The following is a 15,066-nucleotide window of genomic DNA, read 5'->3' as shown; positions in this document are numbered from 1 at the left end:
TTTTATGGCCAAATAGTATTCCATTGTGTATTCAACCACCTTTTCATTTTTTTTTTCAACCACCTTTTCTTTTATGGACATTTAGGTTGCTTCTATGTCCTAGATATTGAAAACAACGCTGTGGTAAACATGGGGTTATCTTTTCAAATATGTTATTTTCAGTAGATAAGTATCAGAAATGGAAATGCTGGATCAAATGGTAGTTCTACTTTTAATTTTTTGAGGAATTTTCATACTGTTTTCCATAATGGCAGGACTAATTTACATTCCCACTAACACACAAAGGGTCTTTTTTCTCCACATCCTTGCCAACACTTGTTTCTTGTCTTTTTTGATAATACCCTGACAAGCAGGAGGCGGCTTCGCATCGTGGTTTTGATTTGCACTCCCTGATGATGAATGATGTTCAGCATCTTTTCACGTATCTGTTAACCATTTGTATGTCTTCTTTGGAAAAATGTCTATTCGGATCCTCTGCCCATTTTTTAATCATATTATAGTTTTTTGCTACTGAGTTGTATAAGTCGTTTGTATATTTTGGGTATTAATCCTTTATGGGATAAATGATTTGTAAATACTTTCTCCCATGTAGTAGAAAGCCTTTTCATTTTGTTGAGTTCCTTTGTTGTGCAGAAGCTTTTTAGTCTGATGTAGTCCTACTTATTTTTCCAAAGGAATCATCACCAAGACCAATGTCAAGGAGCTTAGTGACTATGTTTTCCTCTAGGACTTTATGGTTTCAGGTATTACACTCAAGTCCTTAGTCTATTCTGAATTAATTTTTGTGTATAGTAGTTTAATTGTTTAATTTCATTCTTTTGCATGTGGTTGTGCAGTTTTCCCAATACCAGGTATTGAAGAGACTGTCCTTTCTCCATTGTATATTTCTAGCTCCTTTGTGTAAATCAACTGACCATAAGCGTGGGCTTATTTCTACACTTCTTATTCTGTTCTACTGAATTTTGTGTCTGTTTTTCTGCCAATAGCATACTGTTTTGATTAGTAGAGCTTTGTAATATAGTTTGAAATTAGGAAGCATGATGGCTCCAACTTTATTCTTTCTTAAGATTTCTTTGGCTATTCAGGGTCTTTTGTGGTTCTGTGTAAATTTTAAAATTATTCTATTTCTGTGAAAAATGTCATTGGAATATCTTGTTTTATATTTTTATTTAAAAATTTTTTTTAGATTTTTATTTATTCATTTTAGAGAGGAGGGAGGGAGAGGGGGAGAGATAGAGAGAGAGAGAGAAGGGGGAGGAGCAGGAAGCATCAACTCCCATATGTGCCCCGACCAGGTTAGCCCAGGGTTTCGAACTGGCAACTTCAGTGTTCCAGGTCGATGCTCTATCCACTGCACCACCACAGGTCAGGCAGAACATCTTCTATTTTGCTTTTTATTTCCAATACTAAAAGGTTTGATCTTTTAGTTTGCTGTTTTTATGACAAGATGCAATCACTCTGATCATTTAGACCGCTTTTCATGATTAAAAAAAAATCATCACCATTATTGAATCAGTTATTTATCTGTCTCACTTTATCCATCCATATCCATTCATCCATTTGTCAGCACTGAAGTGACCACATGCTTCCCCAAGATATATGGACTTTCATTGAAATACTATGACTTTTATGGATACTGGTATGGTGTATACCTATATATAAAACAAGTAAACTCTTCTCCTGCATTGCTAATTCCCTTCTTGATAAAGTACAGCATTTTGGACTTTTTGACAAAACCTGCTTGCTTGAGAATAGCCCACAATTATTCTTGGGTTATAAACAAAGTTATACATATACAGTTTACAGGAGAGATAAGTACAAGGTAGCAGTTTACAGGAGAGATAAATACAGTTTACAGGAGAGATAAATACAAGGTAGCTAATTATGACACCTTGAACTCATTTGTGACATTTCTGTCAACTCATGATTTTCTTTGTCATTACAATCAGTTCTCATTTGCTTGGGATTTTACTACACAGAAAACCTCAGAAGCAATTACACTGTGCCTACTTACGTATTTCTCTCATACCATTAATGAGAGATTGAATCCAGCATCGATCTTTAGGAGCCTTTCACCACTTACACTTCTCCACGCAGCTGGGGCAGAGTTCAGACACGATGGTTACCACTTAAGTTTTGCCTATAGGCTTAATGGCCAAACCTCTCTGGATGTCTACTTACATTTCCACCTTCTATCAAGATCATACAGGAAGGGAAAGAACTAAAATCTGATTTATTTTGTAATAATTATTCTGTGAATAGGCCAGATCCATCTTGCAGGAGTTGATCATGGTAGAAAAAGCAAGGCTTATATACAACTTTCCTTTCTGAATTGGGGTTTTGAGAACTACAGAGGACAGCCTGCCAATTTCCTGCATATGTCACCGTGGTATAGTGAACAATGACGTTCTTCAAAGTCAGCAGGCTTGGACTTCAAGTGCTGTGTAGCTTCTATAGCGGCTTGATCACCTATGGTGAGTAGTACATGGCAGCAGTCATTCCGGGGTCACACAGCAGAGAATGCTTGCATATCTAAGAGGGAATGCCTCTGAAAAGTACTAAGAATCTGATATTCTGGGTTGTTGGCCTGACCCTGCCATTTACTGACTGACTGACCTTTGGCAAGGAAGGAAACTAATATATATATATTTTTATAATTAGAGTACATCAGTCACAATACATTTTTACTTTAATCCTTCTAACAATCACATTTTTACTAGTCATAAAAGACTAATAAAATAAAATAGGTTGCTTTAAAATCTATAGTTAAGAAGTAGAGAAATCATGCAAAGTCATGGCTTGTCTCTAAAGCTCATGTTCTTTTCATTAGATCCAACACCTCTCTAAACTCACTTTCTCTGACTTGTAACCATGAAATAGGAATGTTTATTTTGGGAGCAATTAAATATTTTGAATGATCTAGTGACATAACGTGCCCAAGACCATCAGTTTTCAGAGCTCTAGTTCTTAATGTCGGGCTACCATCTGGCTGGATTAGCCCAGCAGCATGGAGCTCGGAGCAGTGTGGGACTACTGCTCGATCACTCCCTTGTTTTAGATACTGTAATCCTATTAATGTAGCTCAAGAAAAAACTGTCAGTTATTCCCTAGCTCCTTTATACTGTTGATTCAAACTCAGCTTCTAGTCAACTAAAACTTAATATTTTAAAAAATAAGTGATATGAAAGCAAAATTACCCATCTTATGTTTGTGTTGCCTTTTTAGATGAAGTCTCACTTTCTTATTATTAAATAGTTAAAAGAAACAGCTATTTTTCTATGTTAATGCTCAGGGTTCTAAGAAGAATTAGGATTTCATTCCTGCCCCCAGGAGTTTCACTGTATATATAGGACACAGGCAAATGAACAGGATAAACACTCAAAGATAAGAAAGGGAAGAAGAGCATTTTGTAAAAGTGAATGAAAATGGATTTTGACAGGTTTGTTCATAGTTATAATTTTTTACAAATAGATTTTATTTATTGATTTTTGGAAAAAGAGAGAGAGAAAGAGAGGGAGAGAGAGAAAGAGAGGAAGAGAGGGAGAGCGAGAAAGAGGGGGGAGAAGTGGGAAGCATTTACATGTATTAGTTGCTTCCTGTGGGTGCCTTGATCAGGCAAGGACAGAGAATTAAACCGACTACCTTAACACTGCAGGGCAACACTTTACCCGCTGTGTCCCTATAGGTCAGGCCCATAATTACAATTTAAATGTGATTTGCATTTGTAGGAAGAAGAAGAATTGCTTAGAATAGTGGTCTCCAACCTTTTTTGGGCATGGACCAGTTTAATGTCAGAAAATATTTTCACGGACCGGCCTTTAGAGTGGAACGGTTAAATGTATCACGTGACTGAGACAAGCGTCAAGAGTGAGTTTTAGACAGATTTAACAGAGGGAATCTGGTCATTTTAAAAAAATAAAACATCATTCAGACTTAAATATAAGTAAAATGGAAATAATGTAAGTTATTTATTCTTTCTCTGCAGACCGGTACCAAATGGCCCACAGACCAGTACCAGTCCGCGGCCCGGGGGTTGGGGACCAATGGCTTAGAGGATAGTTTCATATATAACTGCTACTTAGTTTCATTATTTTCTCATAGCAACCCCACAGTGCCTTTCACAAAAAAAAAAATTAAAACTAATAAAATTACAGGGAGTGGCACTATCTCTCTACAACAGTTCAGGTTAATTACTGTGTCCAAGGAATACAATGAAAGTCCTAACTCATGTTTTATTGCTAAACCATATCTAATATCTCAAAAATTGCCAGCTGAGGAAATAACCATTCCATCTGCTACCAATGCTTAATTCCAACTTATATGAAGCATTTCTTCTTTACATATGGTCCTTTCTACCCTTCGTAGCCTGAAAGAGTTTTCTACCATAAAGGTAAGTCTTTGGAACTGAAAGGATGGTAGTATCTTTATTGTGGTTGTTGTTTAGCTGATTCTAAAAACTAAAGTTTTCACTTCTTTTGTGGTATAGGGTTGAGCTAGGCTGAGAAGGAAAGAGAACAAAGATATGGGTTGTGCCAATAAATCATGGCCAAGTGCATAGTCTTCCAAACTTCCCTAATTTTATGTGATACTTCAATTTAGGAAACACCAATTTGCGCTTGATTTTAGCCAAAAGGCCGAGGAGTCTAGGAAACACTGATAAAATACTAAAGGTTGTTAGTATATAAACTAAAAACAATTCAACTCTTACCTTACAGGAAACAACTGAGGAAAACATCCTTGTGTTTTAGTGTCAACAAATTTCTGGATCTGAAGCACTTGTTTTAAAAGATGTCCCTTGGAAGATTTGTCAATTTTCGTTAACACCATCTGCAAGAAAACAAATATTAAAGCATTAGAAATAAACTATTTTTTAATATACAGTTTTACACATTTTAGCTACAAATTTTCAATAACTAGGTGACCCATGCAAGTTTTATAATCTCTGTACTTGTTTCCTCATCTATAAAAAAAAAAAGAAAAGCAATGTGTACTAAAAGGAATTATTGTGAAGTTTAAATGAGTTAATGTATGCAATGTATAAAGCATACACTATGTGTCTGCTGTTTAATGGTGCTTTAACTACACAGGACTATACTACCTTAAATACAAAACCAGTGAAAAGCACCCTGGAGCCAGCTGTATTTGCAACTACCATAAACCAAATGTTTCATTTGATCACTATAAATCTTGTGGTCAAAGGTACATAAGTGAGTATTATTAGGCTGATTCATATAAAATTGCCAACTTATAGTCATTTTTGACCTACAAAATAGTTCTATTTTACATATAATAATGTAAAGGAAAAATAAGAAAACAAGCTATTTGTAGGTTGTATCCATTATTCCAAGTTATATACAGTTATAGTTTAAATAAGCCTAAAATTTACTAGGCTTACTAGTAAATAATTACTTTGAATAATTTACTTATTCCAAGACAAGTACATACTTGAGGAAGGTCAAGGCATGGCTCATTATAAAATCAATTAAGAAGTAAAACTTTGATCTATCAGATTTTCCTGGGGAATTTCTATAAAATTAAATTTCCTGACTCATCATTTATACTTTTCAGTTATAAAAAGTATAAATGGCAGAGGAGCTACACTAACTTTTAGAAGTGTGTAGCTTTTAATGACCTGTGAATCCTGCCAAATGGGAGTCTTTTCTCATAAAGGCAAATGCTGATATTTAAAAGGAAACATGTTCTGGAGAGTTAGCTCAGTTAGTTAAGAGCATCATCGGCCCGAAATGACAAGGTTCCTGGTTCGATCCCCAGTCAGAGCACACACGGGAAGCAACCAATGAATGTACAATTAAGTGGAACAACAAATGAATGCTTATCCCCCACCCCCCGCCTCCTTTTCCTTCTCTCTGTCTTAAAAAAAAAGAAAAACAGAAAAAAAAATTCAGCCCTGGTCGGATAGCACAGTTGGCTGGAATGTCATCCTGAGCTAGTTCAATTCTATGATAAGGGCACATACAGGCGCAGCTCCATGTTCCTGTCTTTTTTTTTTTTTCTCTTTGTCTTTCTCAAAAATGGAAATAAAATAAAATAAAATGAAACATAATTACTCTATTTCAAACTCTTCTTCAAAAAAGAAAGTAATTGTTCTTTAAAGTAAAAACTGAAGAAAATATATGATTTCACAACTGGTACCTATGATACCAAATCAGGAATACTATCATTAAAAAAACAGATTAGCATTTTTTAGGCATTTTTAGTATGTAGTCTATGTTTATCAATCCTTTGGCTTCTCATTATTGTAGGTTATCACTAATGCTTCACAGGGCTTTGCAAACCCCAAGAACTCCTTAACTATAAGAATACAGAAACGGGCCCTGGCCAGTTGGCTCAGTGGTAGAGCGTTGGCCTGGCGTGCAGAAGTCCCGGGTTCGATTCCCGGCCAGGGCACACAGGAGAAGCGCCCATCTGCTTCTCCACCCCTCCCCCTCTCCTTCCTCTCTGTCTCTCTCTTCCCCTCCCACAGCCAAGGCTCCATTGGAGCAAAGATGGCCCGGGCGCTGGGGATAGCTCCATGGCCTCTGCCTCAGGTGCTAGAATGGCTGTGGTTGCAACAGAGCGACGCCCCAGATGGGCAGAGCATCGCCCCCTGGTGGGCGTGCCGGGTGGATCCCGGTGGGGCGCATGCGGGAGTCTGTCTGACTGCCTCCCGTTTCCAACTTCAGAAAAATACAAAAAAAAAAAAAAAAAAAAAGGAATACAGAAACGTTGCTGACTAGTAACATAGTTTGATTAATATCAAATTCAACTGTTACATTTTAGTGGTTTTCTGACTTTTAAAAAAAACAAATTATAGTCAATGGATTCTTCACTATTCCTTAGAAAGGAACTTTAAGAGTGCTATTTTATTTGTAAAAATCACTTTTTGTTTCTCACTCCAAAATAAATGTGGATACCAACTGAATAATCTGTATTCTATTCCAGAGCAAATACCAGAAATAACACTGGTAAAATATTCCCTGAAGAAATTTGTTTAAGAATACAGAATAAAATCCTACTCGTGTGTGCTGAAACCAGCTCTGTTCTTGTAATGGTTCTTAAATTTCAATTTAGTTGAACAATTTTTCAGTTGCAATTTTATTTACATACTGATAACATCTGCCAAACTAATGTTAAAGAGCTACTAACATGTTTTAGACAAATGTTTATAGTTTTTTAAAAATCTTAAATAAAAGCACCCAGGAACACTAAACAGCTTTATAAAACTTTTACTATAATTTTGAAAACTTAAAAGCTGAGAGAAGGAAAAGAGAATAAAAGTAGCACAGAACTTATTAATGGCTGAAAATTGAGAAGATTATTCAAAAAGAACTCCTTTTATCTCTTGAAGAGGCAAGACCTACTTATTCTTTAAAAAGACACACACACACACACACACACAAACAACCAGTACTTCTAACTGTGACCATAATTCAAAAGAAATACTTACCACATAAGGTAATGCAAGTTCTTCACACATTTCTATGGCAATATTGTCTGCTTTTTGAATCCCAACAACACTATCCACTAACAAAAATGTTCTCATCAAACTAGAAGAATGTAGAAATATAGATTAATGACAATTTAAAATCCATTCATTTCTCCCTTTGACTCTCGATATACTAATAAATTTTCCTTTGACTAATTTTTAATGCAAAATTGAAAAAATTTCTTTAGGCAAAAGGAATTCTCAGTCAACTTGTAAGTCCACCTTACAGTCCAATATTTAACTAAGTTTATTTCAGTAGCATGTATTGAACTTGAGCATGACACTATACTTGACACTGAATACAGCCCTTTCTTCTATGAGCTTGAACTGAAGTGGAAGAGAGAGGTATGAACCCAATTAACTACGTTATCATAAAAATGTCTAAATTTTCAACTATTAAGACTAACAGATAGCACAAACCAGACACATTATATTTTGTATTTTCTTATGAAAATATTTCATCTTAGTTTCTATGTAAAGCCACAAAAAGCAAGGTATTTTTTTTCATACTTCAAAAGTTTAACATAAACTCTATATATGTGCAAAGTTTGAAACATACAACTGCCATTTGAGTACCTAAGGAAACAAAAAAAATGGTAACATTGACATAGGATGTGATGTCAGAAGTACTTTAAGAATGAGTCGAATTTATAGAAGTTTATTTAAATTTGGTAAATACCACATTAACCAACAATTTCCATGTTCAAAATTAGCCATCTGAGACTTTGGTATAAAAAAATGTTAGTGCCCTGGCCAGTTGGCTCAGTGGTAGAGCGTCGGCCTGGCGTGCAGAAGTCCCGGGTTCGATTCCCGGCCAGGGCACACAGGAGAAGCGCCCATCTGCTTCTCCACCCCTCCCCTTCTCCTTCCTCTCAGTCTCTCTCTTCCCCTCCCGCAGCGAGGCTCCATTGGAGCAAAGATGGCCCGGGCGCTGGGGATGGCTCCATGGCCTCTGCCCCAGGTGCTAGAGTGGCTCTGGTCGCGACAGAGCGACACACAGGAGGGGCAGAGCATCGCCCCCTGGTGGGCAGAGCATTGCCCCCTGGTGGGTGTGCCGGGTGGATCCTGGTCGGGCGCATGCGGGAGTCTGTCTGACTGTCTCTCCCCGTTTCCAGCTTCAGAAAAATACAAAAAAAAATATGTTAGTAAACTCTGCTGAAGTACTATTTGTTGTCTCATTTTAGGAAAACACTTGAATTTAAGATTAAGCTAACCTAGGAAAAAAGCAAAGCAAGCAGGAAACACCTTGGCCCAAAATATTGTGTCACAGAATATTATAACAAAATGGATGTTCTAAAAGAAGTCACTTGATAAAACTGAAGTCGTCATCATGTGTAGAATGCTCTAGTAACAAAAACATGCTTTTGGGTTCAATGTACAACTATTATAAAAACTTAGTCTTCCGCCTGACCTGTGGTGGCGCAGTGGGATAAAGCGTCGACCTGGAAATGCTGAGGTCGCCGGTTCGAAACCCTGGCTTGCCTGGTCAAGGCACATATGGGAGTTGATGCTTCAAGCTCCTCCCCCCTTCTCTCTCTCTCTCTCTCTCTCTCCTCTCTCTCTCTCTCTCCCTCTCCTCTCTAAAATTAATAAATTAAAAAAAAAATTAAAAAAACAAAAAAACAAAAAAAAAAAACTTAGTCTTCCTTACTTCTTTCGTTCTTTTAGATAGGTCTCCACCATATCAACAAAGTCTTCAGGCGCTCTATAGCCATAACCTGGCATGTCCACCAATGTAAAATATTTTCCAACCTTGAAAAAATTCATTTTCTTTGTGTGCCCCTGATAAAGTAAATGAAAAAATGGAAACTTCCTTAAAATATATCACCACTTTATATATTTCACCTTTATATATTTCACCACTCAAAATATTTTCTAAACAATCATACTTATTAATATTGTATTATTATTATTAACATAATAACAAGTATTCTGTATATAATCCCAACTATGCTGATGATGATACAGGAAAGGAACAGAAGTGACTGGATAAAAGCTTAGATGATATGACACTTCTCTCCAACTCTTAATTTTAATGGAATATATGTGACATAAGAACTTTAGATTCCATATCATAAATATATAGACAAAATATTTTGGAGTCTTTCTTATTTCATTAGCTCTTTCCCAGTGAAAAAGTTGATGTGTTCTAAATGGTGTGACTGTACTAGTCAATATTCTCTGCTGAGTAATGTATCTCTAAAGAGAAATGAATTATGGCACAGGTAAGTTAAATGCTTACTGTTAGTCATACAGTCATAAAACCTAGATGCAAAAGTTGATAGTTTATTACGCCTAGATTATTGCTTCCCTAAAATCAACATGTCTTGCCTGTTTCATTAGATGAGTTTTAGTGCTTTCATTCAACCATTTTAAAAAAGCATGAAATAACACTATAAAATATGTGTATAACTAAAATTGATGTACAAGTAAGTGGTTTATTCATGGTTTTGTGTCTATGGAAATTTATTAATCAGAAAGGAAAGATGAAGATAAACAATTTAAAAAGCCAAATGTTAGGAACTTAGAACAAGTATTTTCAGAGGAAAGATTTTATAAACGAGTCTTCAGTTCTCAGTCAGCTAAGTGTCTATCTGTAGGAAAATGATGTTAGAATTACAGATTAGGAATGTCAAAAATACATTTCTCGCATTGTCCTCTGATAGCAGGAAGGGAACCAGCCTCCCTAGAAGTGAGAGTTCAGCTGAGCTATCTGGTAAGGTAGGGCAGGAGGATTAATGAATGACAACCATCATCAGTGACAGAGCCACGGAATCCACTCTATGAAGTAAGTGGGCAGCAAGAGAGGACTAGTGAGCCTCCCGGAAGAGGTGCAATGCAAGGGAAGGGGACAGCGAGCACTGGGTGGGTGGTAATGTTTTGCCATGGACAGACAGATAATAAGGTGAGGGGCACTGGGGTAGGTTTTGAAGAGAAGGTATCTTAGATACTAGATGTCTGCATCATTGAGAAGGAAGTAGAGGAAACTAGAAAATGACAGAAAGCTCCTACAGCAGACTGTGGAATAGTAAGCACATGGTATGGCTCAGGGTAAGCTGGGGGTTGCCTGACGAGTGTTATGTATCAGTTAGCAAGGAATAAAAAATTACAGGAGGAAAGAAAACACTAAAACGGTTTCCTCTGAAATCAATGTAGAACTAGAAGCAAATATAGAATGACAATAGAACAACTCTGGAAAAGATTTAGACCAAGAAAGATTTCCTCAAGATACTGGAAGACTACTAAAATATTAATAAATCCAGACATATTTCCTTTTCTTCAAAGAAATACACAGGCATTAATGAAATGTCTTACTTTATTACTACTATTTGAAAGAAATCACTTTTCTAGGAACTTGGCAATTATGATTTCTTGTACCTTCCAACATTAGTCACTTTAGTCAATTCATAGATATTTCACACAGATTTTAAATTTCAACATACCGGTTTTTTGGAGACTCTAACTTCAACCTCTGGAGCCAATGAAAATAAAGCCTTTATTAGAGAAGATTTTCCAACATTGCTTCTGCCTATAAAACATACCTTATACAAGAAAAAAAGAAGGGGTTCTGGGTGAAAAAGGTGAAAAGATTAAGCAAAACAAACAAATAAAAAAACCCTCATAGACACAGACAACACTATGGTCATTACCAGAGGGAAAACGAGGTAGACAGAAGAGGGTGAAGGGGGTAAATGGTGATGGAGAGGGACTTGACTTGGGGTGGTGAGCACACAACACAGTGTACAGATGATGTGCTAAAGAACTGTACACCTGACACCTGTATAACTTTATTAAGCAGGAAATTCAATAACAATTTTTAAAAAGAAAAAGACAATTGAGTATTAGTATATGTATTCAATTACACACACACACACATATGATGTATTAGCTGTAAAAAATCTGTCAAACTCTTCAGTCTTGCCTAGCCATAAAAAGTGGCTTATGCTTAGTCAAACCTCAAAATTCTAACAAACAGCTGCTATTTACTGAATCATGTCAACATGCCAGGTGTAGTGCTAAGCACTTAACATAGATTTTCTTACTTACCTTTTACAACATACCTGGGATAGCGAATATTATCCTCATTTTACAGATGATAAAACGAGGCAGAAAGAGGTTAAATAACTGGCCAAAAACTATACAGCTAGAAAGAGGAGTTAAAATTTGAACTTGAGGCCCTGGCCGGTTGGCTCAGCGGTAGAGCGTCGGCCTAGCGTGCGGAGGACCCGGGTTCGATTCCCGGCCAGGGCATATAGGAGAAGCGCCCATTTGCTTCTCCACCCCTCTGCCGCGCCTTCCTCTCTGTCTCTCTCTTCCTCTCCCGCAGCCAAGGCTCCATTGGAGCAAAGATGGCCCGGGCGCTGGGGATGGCTCTGTGGCCTCTGCCTCAGGCGCTAGAGTGGCTCTGGTCGCAACATGGCGACGCCCAGGATGGGCAGAGCATCGCCCCCTGGTGGGCAGAGCGTCGCCCCATGGTGGGCGTGCCGGGTGGATCCCAGCCGGGCGCATGCAGGAGTCTGTCTGACTGTCTCTCCCTGTTTCCAGCTTCAGAAAAATGTAAAAAAAGAAAGAAAAAATAAATTTGAACTTGAGATACCTATATCCAGAGCCTGTGCTTCTAATTACACTATGCTACTCAAGAATATCTGCAACATTTATTAAACATTCTATATTTACAAAGCTTTTAGAAGTGAGAATCACGTTTCCCCACAAACTCTCAGAGTACACTATAATTAAGAAGTTATTCCTTTGTCTTGAACTCTCTCTTCTTCCAATTAAGCTTTTCTCCATTAGTTCTCTATAGTGTAAAAAGCAACAGAATATTCCTGATAGTAACCATGAATACAGATTGCTCTGCTTTTTAACATGGTATTAAAGGGGGCACAATACCAGTCGGTGGTTCTAAATGAGGACAGTACCGCCACCTGGGGCATGTTTTGGAAACTGGTAAGAAAAGTTTTGATTATCAATATCATCCAGCAGCATTCAGTAGGCAAGGGACCAGGGATGCTATTTATTGTGCAAACTGGGTTCCTTCCAAATAAATTGATCTGAATCCTGCATAAATTCAAAATGCAGTCAGATTAAATCCAATGATAACCTACAGATAATAAAACTGAAGTGTAAAAAACGAATTACACAAAAAGTCCAGTCATTTCAAGCTTAAATCAAAATGCGACGCTATCTGAAAATCACTAATACATATGCTCTTAAATTATAGCAGTTCTAAATACATTAGAAGAAATTTTTCAGGGTAGTAGTGCAATTACAACAAATACAGCAGGTCCTTGAATAAGATCCTTTGCTCAACATCGCTCATGAGGGGAAAAAAGTCAGTTCGGGGCCAGGAATACTGTTTGTGTGGAGTTTGCATGTTCTCCCCATGTTTGTGTGAGTTTCTCTGAGTACGTCCACATCCCAAATTTGTGCACGTTAGGTGAACCGGCGAGTCTACACTGCACCTCTGAGTGAGTGTGTGTGTGAGTCCAGCAAGACATCCTGTCCAGCGCTGGCAGGTGTGTGAGTCCTGCAGGACATCCTGTCCGGTGCTGGCGTGTGTGTGAGTCCAGCAGGACATCCTGTCCCGCGCTGGCGGGTGTGAGTCCAGCAGGACATCCTGTCCCGCGCTGGCGGGTGTGAGTCCTGCAGGACATCCTGTCCCGCGCTGGCGTGTATGTGAGTCCAGCAGGACATCCTGTCCCGCGCTGGCGGGTGTGAGTCCAGCAGGACATCCTGTCCCGCGCTGGCGGGTGTGAGTCCTGCAGGACATCCTGTCCCGCGCTGGCGGGTGTGAGTCCAGCAGGACATCCTGTCCCGCGCTGCCGGGTGTGAGTCCTGCAGGACATCCTGTCCCGTGCTGGCGGGTGTGAGTCCAGCAGGACATCCTGTCCCGCGCTGCCGGGTGTGAGTCCTGCAGGACATCCTGTCCCGCGCTGCCGGGTGTGAGTCCTGCAGGACATCCTGTCCGGCGCTGGCGGGTGTGTGTGAGTCCAGCAGGACATCCTGTCCCGCGCTGGCGGGTGTGAGTCCTGCAGGACATCCTGTCCAGCGCTGGCGGGTGTGTGTGAGTCCAGCAGGACATCCTGTCCCGCGCTGGCGGGTGTGAGTCCAGCAGGACATCCTGTCCCGCGCTGGCGGGTGTGTGTGAGTCCTGCAGGACATCCTGTCCCGCGCTGGCGGGTGTGAGTCCTGCAGGACATCCTGTCCGGCGCTGGCGGGTGTGAGTCCAGCAGGACATCCTGTCCCGCGCTGGCAGGTGTGTGTGAGTCCAGCAGGACATCCTGTCTGGCACTGGCGGGTGTGAGTCCTGCAGGACATCCTGTCCCGCGCTGGCAGGTGTGTGTGAGTCCAGCAGGACATCCTGTCTGGCACTGGCAGGTGTGAGTCCTGCAGGACATCCTGTCCCGTGCTGGCGGGTGTGTGTGAGTCCTGCAGGACATCCTGTCCCGTGCTGGCGGGTGTGAGTCCAGCAGGACATCCTGTCGGCGCTGGTTCCTGCCTGGTGCCCTGAGCTGCCCAGAGGGGCTCGGGCCCTGATACCCTGAACTGGAATAAACAGGTACAAAATAATTATGTTACATGTTTTTATTAGTCGTTCTTACATGTATACATAGTTCACATTTATTTCAGTGTTTAAGATCAGAAAGGTTTTGAGTCTTTATTTAGATGTTAGGTGATGTTTTGGGACCAGAAATATGCCATGGGAACTTAACTCTTGTATTAATTAGCCTTCGGTAGAACTGATTTCGTTACAGTAGTTATGTCGCTTCAAGTCCTGGTTTCCAAGAAACCATCACTATGTAGAGAGCACCTGCTGTTCGACGTAAAGAGAGAAGCGCTTTCTTTGATCAGACTTAGAACAAAACATGAAACTGCGGTACCTGCACAAAATGTACAATCGTGGGATGTCACTAAAGTAGCTTTTAAAAACCTACATTATCGCCATCTATGTATCTTTTTTTTCTTTACACATGACTTTCTTCACTTTGTCTTCCCCTATTTTAATAAGAAAAAAATTAAAAGGAAAACTGAACGCTTAGTTTGGGTTTTTAAACCTTTCAAAGTCTTCCATATTCATAACCAAACTAATTGAAACTAGATTTACTCACTCAGGGAAAACAGTTAAACGCTTCCACACAAAGTTAGAAAATCTCTCCCATTTTGTGACGAGAACGGGTGACAGCAGAAGCCCGGCCCAAAGCTCCCCGCCGGCGGCCGGCGCGCCCTCACCTCCGGGCGGGCGAGGGCCGGGGCGTGGTCCAGGCGCACCGCCGAGCTGTGGTACTCGATGCGGTTCCGCTCAGTGGCCGTGAAGAACCAGTCTGCCCTGGCGATGTCCTCCAGGCGCGGGTCGAAGGTCTTCAGGTGCAAGGCGGGCTTGGAGTCAGGGAGGAGGTACCGTTCGAGATCTTGTAATGGGAATACAAGCTTCGTCAGTTGACTTTTTGGCAGCTGTTGAACCTCTGTGAAGGCGTGTGGCTTGCTGTAAGGTCGGCTTACACGCCCCAGCACCGTGGCCACCTCAAAGAACCTGCCAATGCCAGGAAGCAGCCCGGGCGCTGCCATCTTTCTTTCACAGA

General features: G+C 39.9%; 1 protein-coding gene across 2 annotated transcripts in view; it reads right to left on the bottom strand.

The window, feature by feature from the left end:
• GTPBP8 (GTP binding protein 8 (putative)) overlaps positions 1 to 15,066 on the bottom strand; it is a 20,066-nt gene extending 5,000 nt beyond the window's left edge. For both annotated transcript variants that reach the window (XR_010746778.1, XM_066346955.1), the window contains exons 1-5: positions 14,717 to 15,066; positions 10,930 to 11,028; positions 9,138 to 9,268; positions 7,448 to 7,547; positions 4,709 to 4,827 (exon numbers count right to left, since the gene is read on the bottom strand). Coding sequence is in view for 1 of the 2 variants with exons in the window: in XM_066346955.1 (XP_066203052.1) it covers positions 4,709 to 4,827; positions 7,448 to 7,547; positions 9,138 to 9,268; positions 10,930 to 11,028; positions 14,717 to 15,052 (785 nt within the window). In the remaining variant the exon portion in view is untranslated. The remainder of the gene's footprint in view (positions 1 to 4,708; positions 4,828 to 7,447; positions 7,548 to 9,137; positions 9,269 to 10,929; positions 11,029 to 14,716) is intronic.

The sequence above is a fragment of the Saccopteryx leptura genome, chromosome 8, assembly GCF_036850995.1.
Source record: "Saccopteryx leptura isolate mSacLep1 chromosome 8, mSacLep1_pri_phased_curated, whole genome shotgun sequence".
NCBI classification, from domain to species: domain Eukaryota; kingdom Metazoa; phylum Chordata; class Mammalia; order Chiroptera; family Emballonuridae; genus Saccopteryx; species Saccopteryx leptura.
Note: the sequence above shows the minus strand (reverse complement) of the source record. Positions and strands in the feature narration are given on the sequence as shown.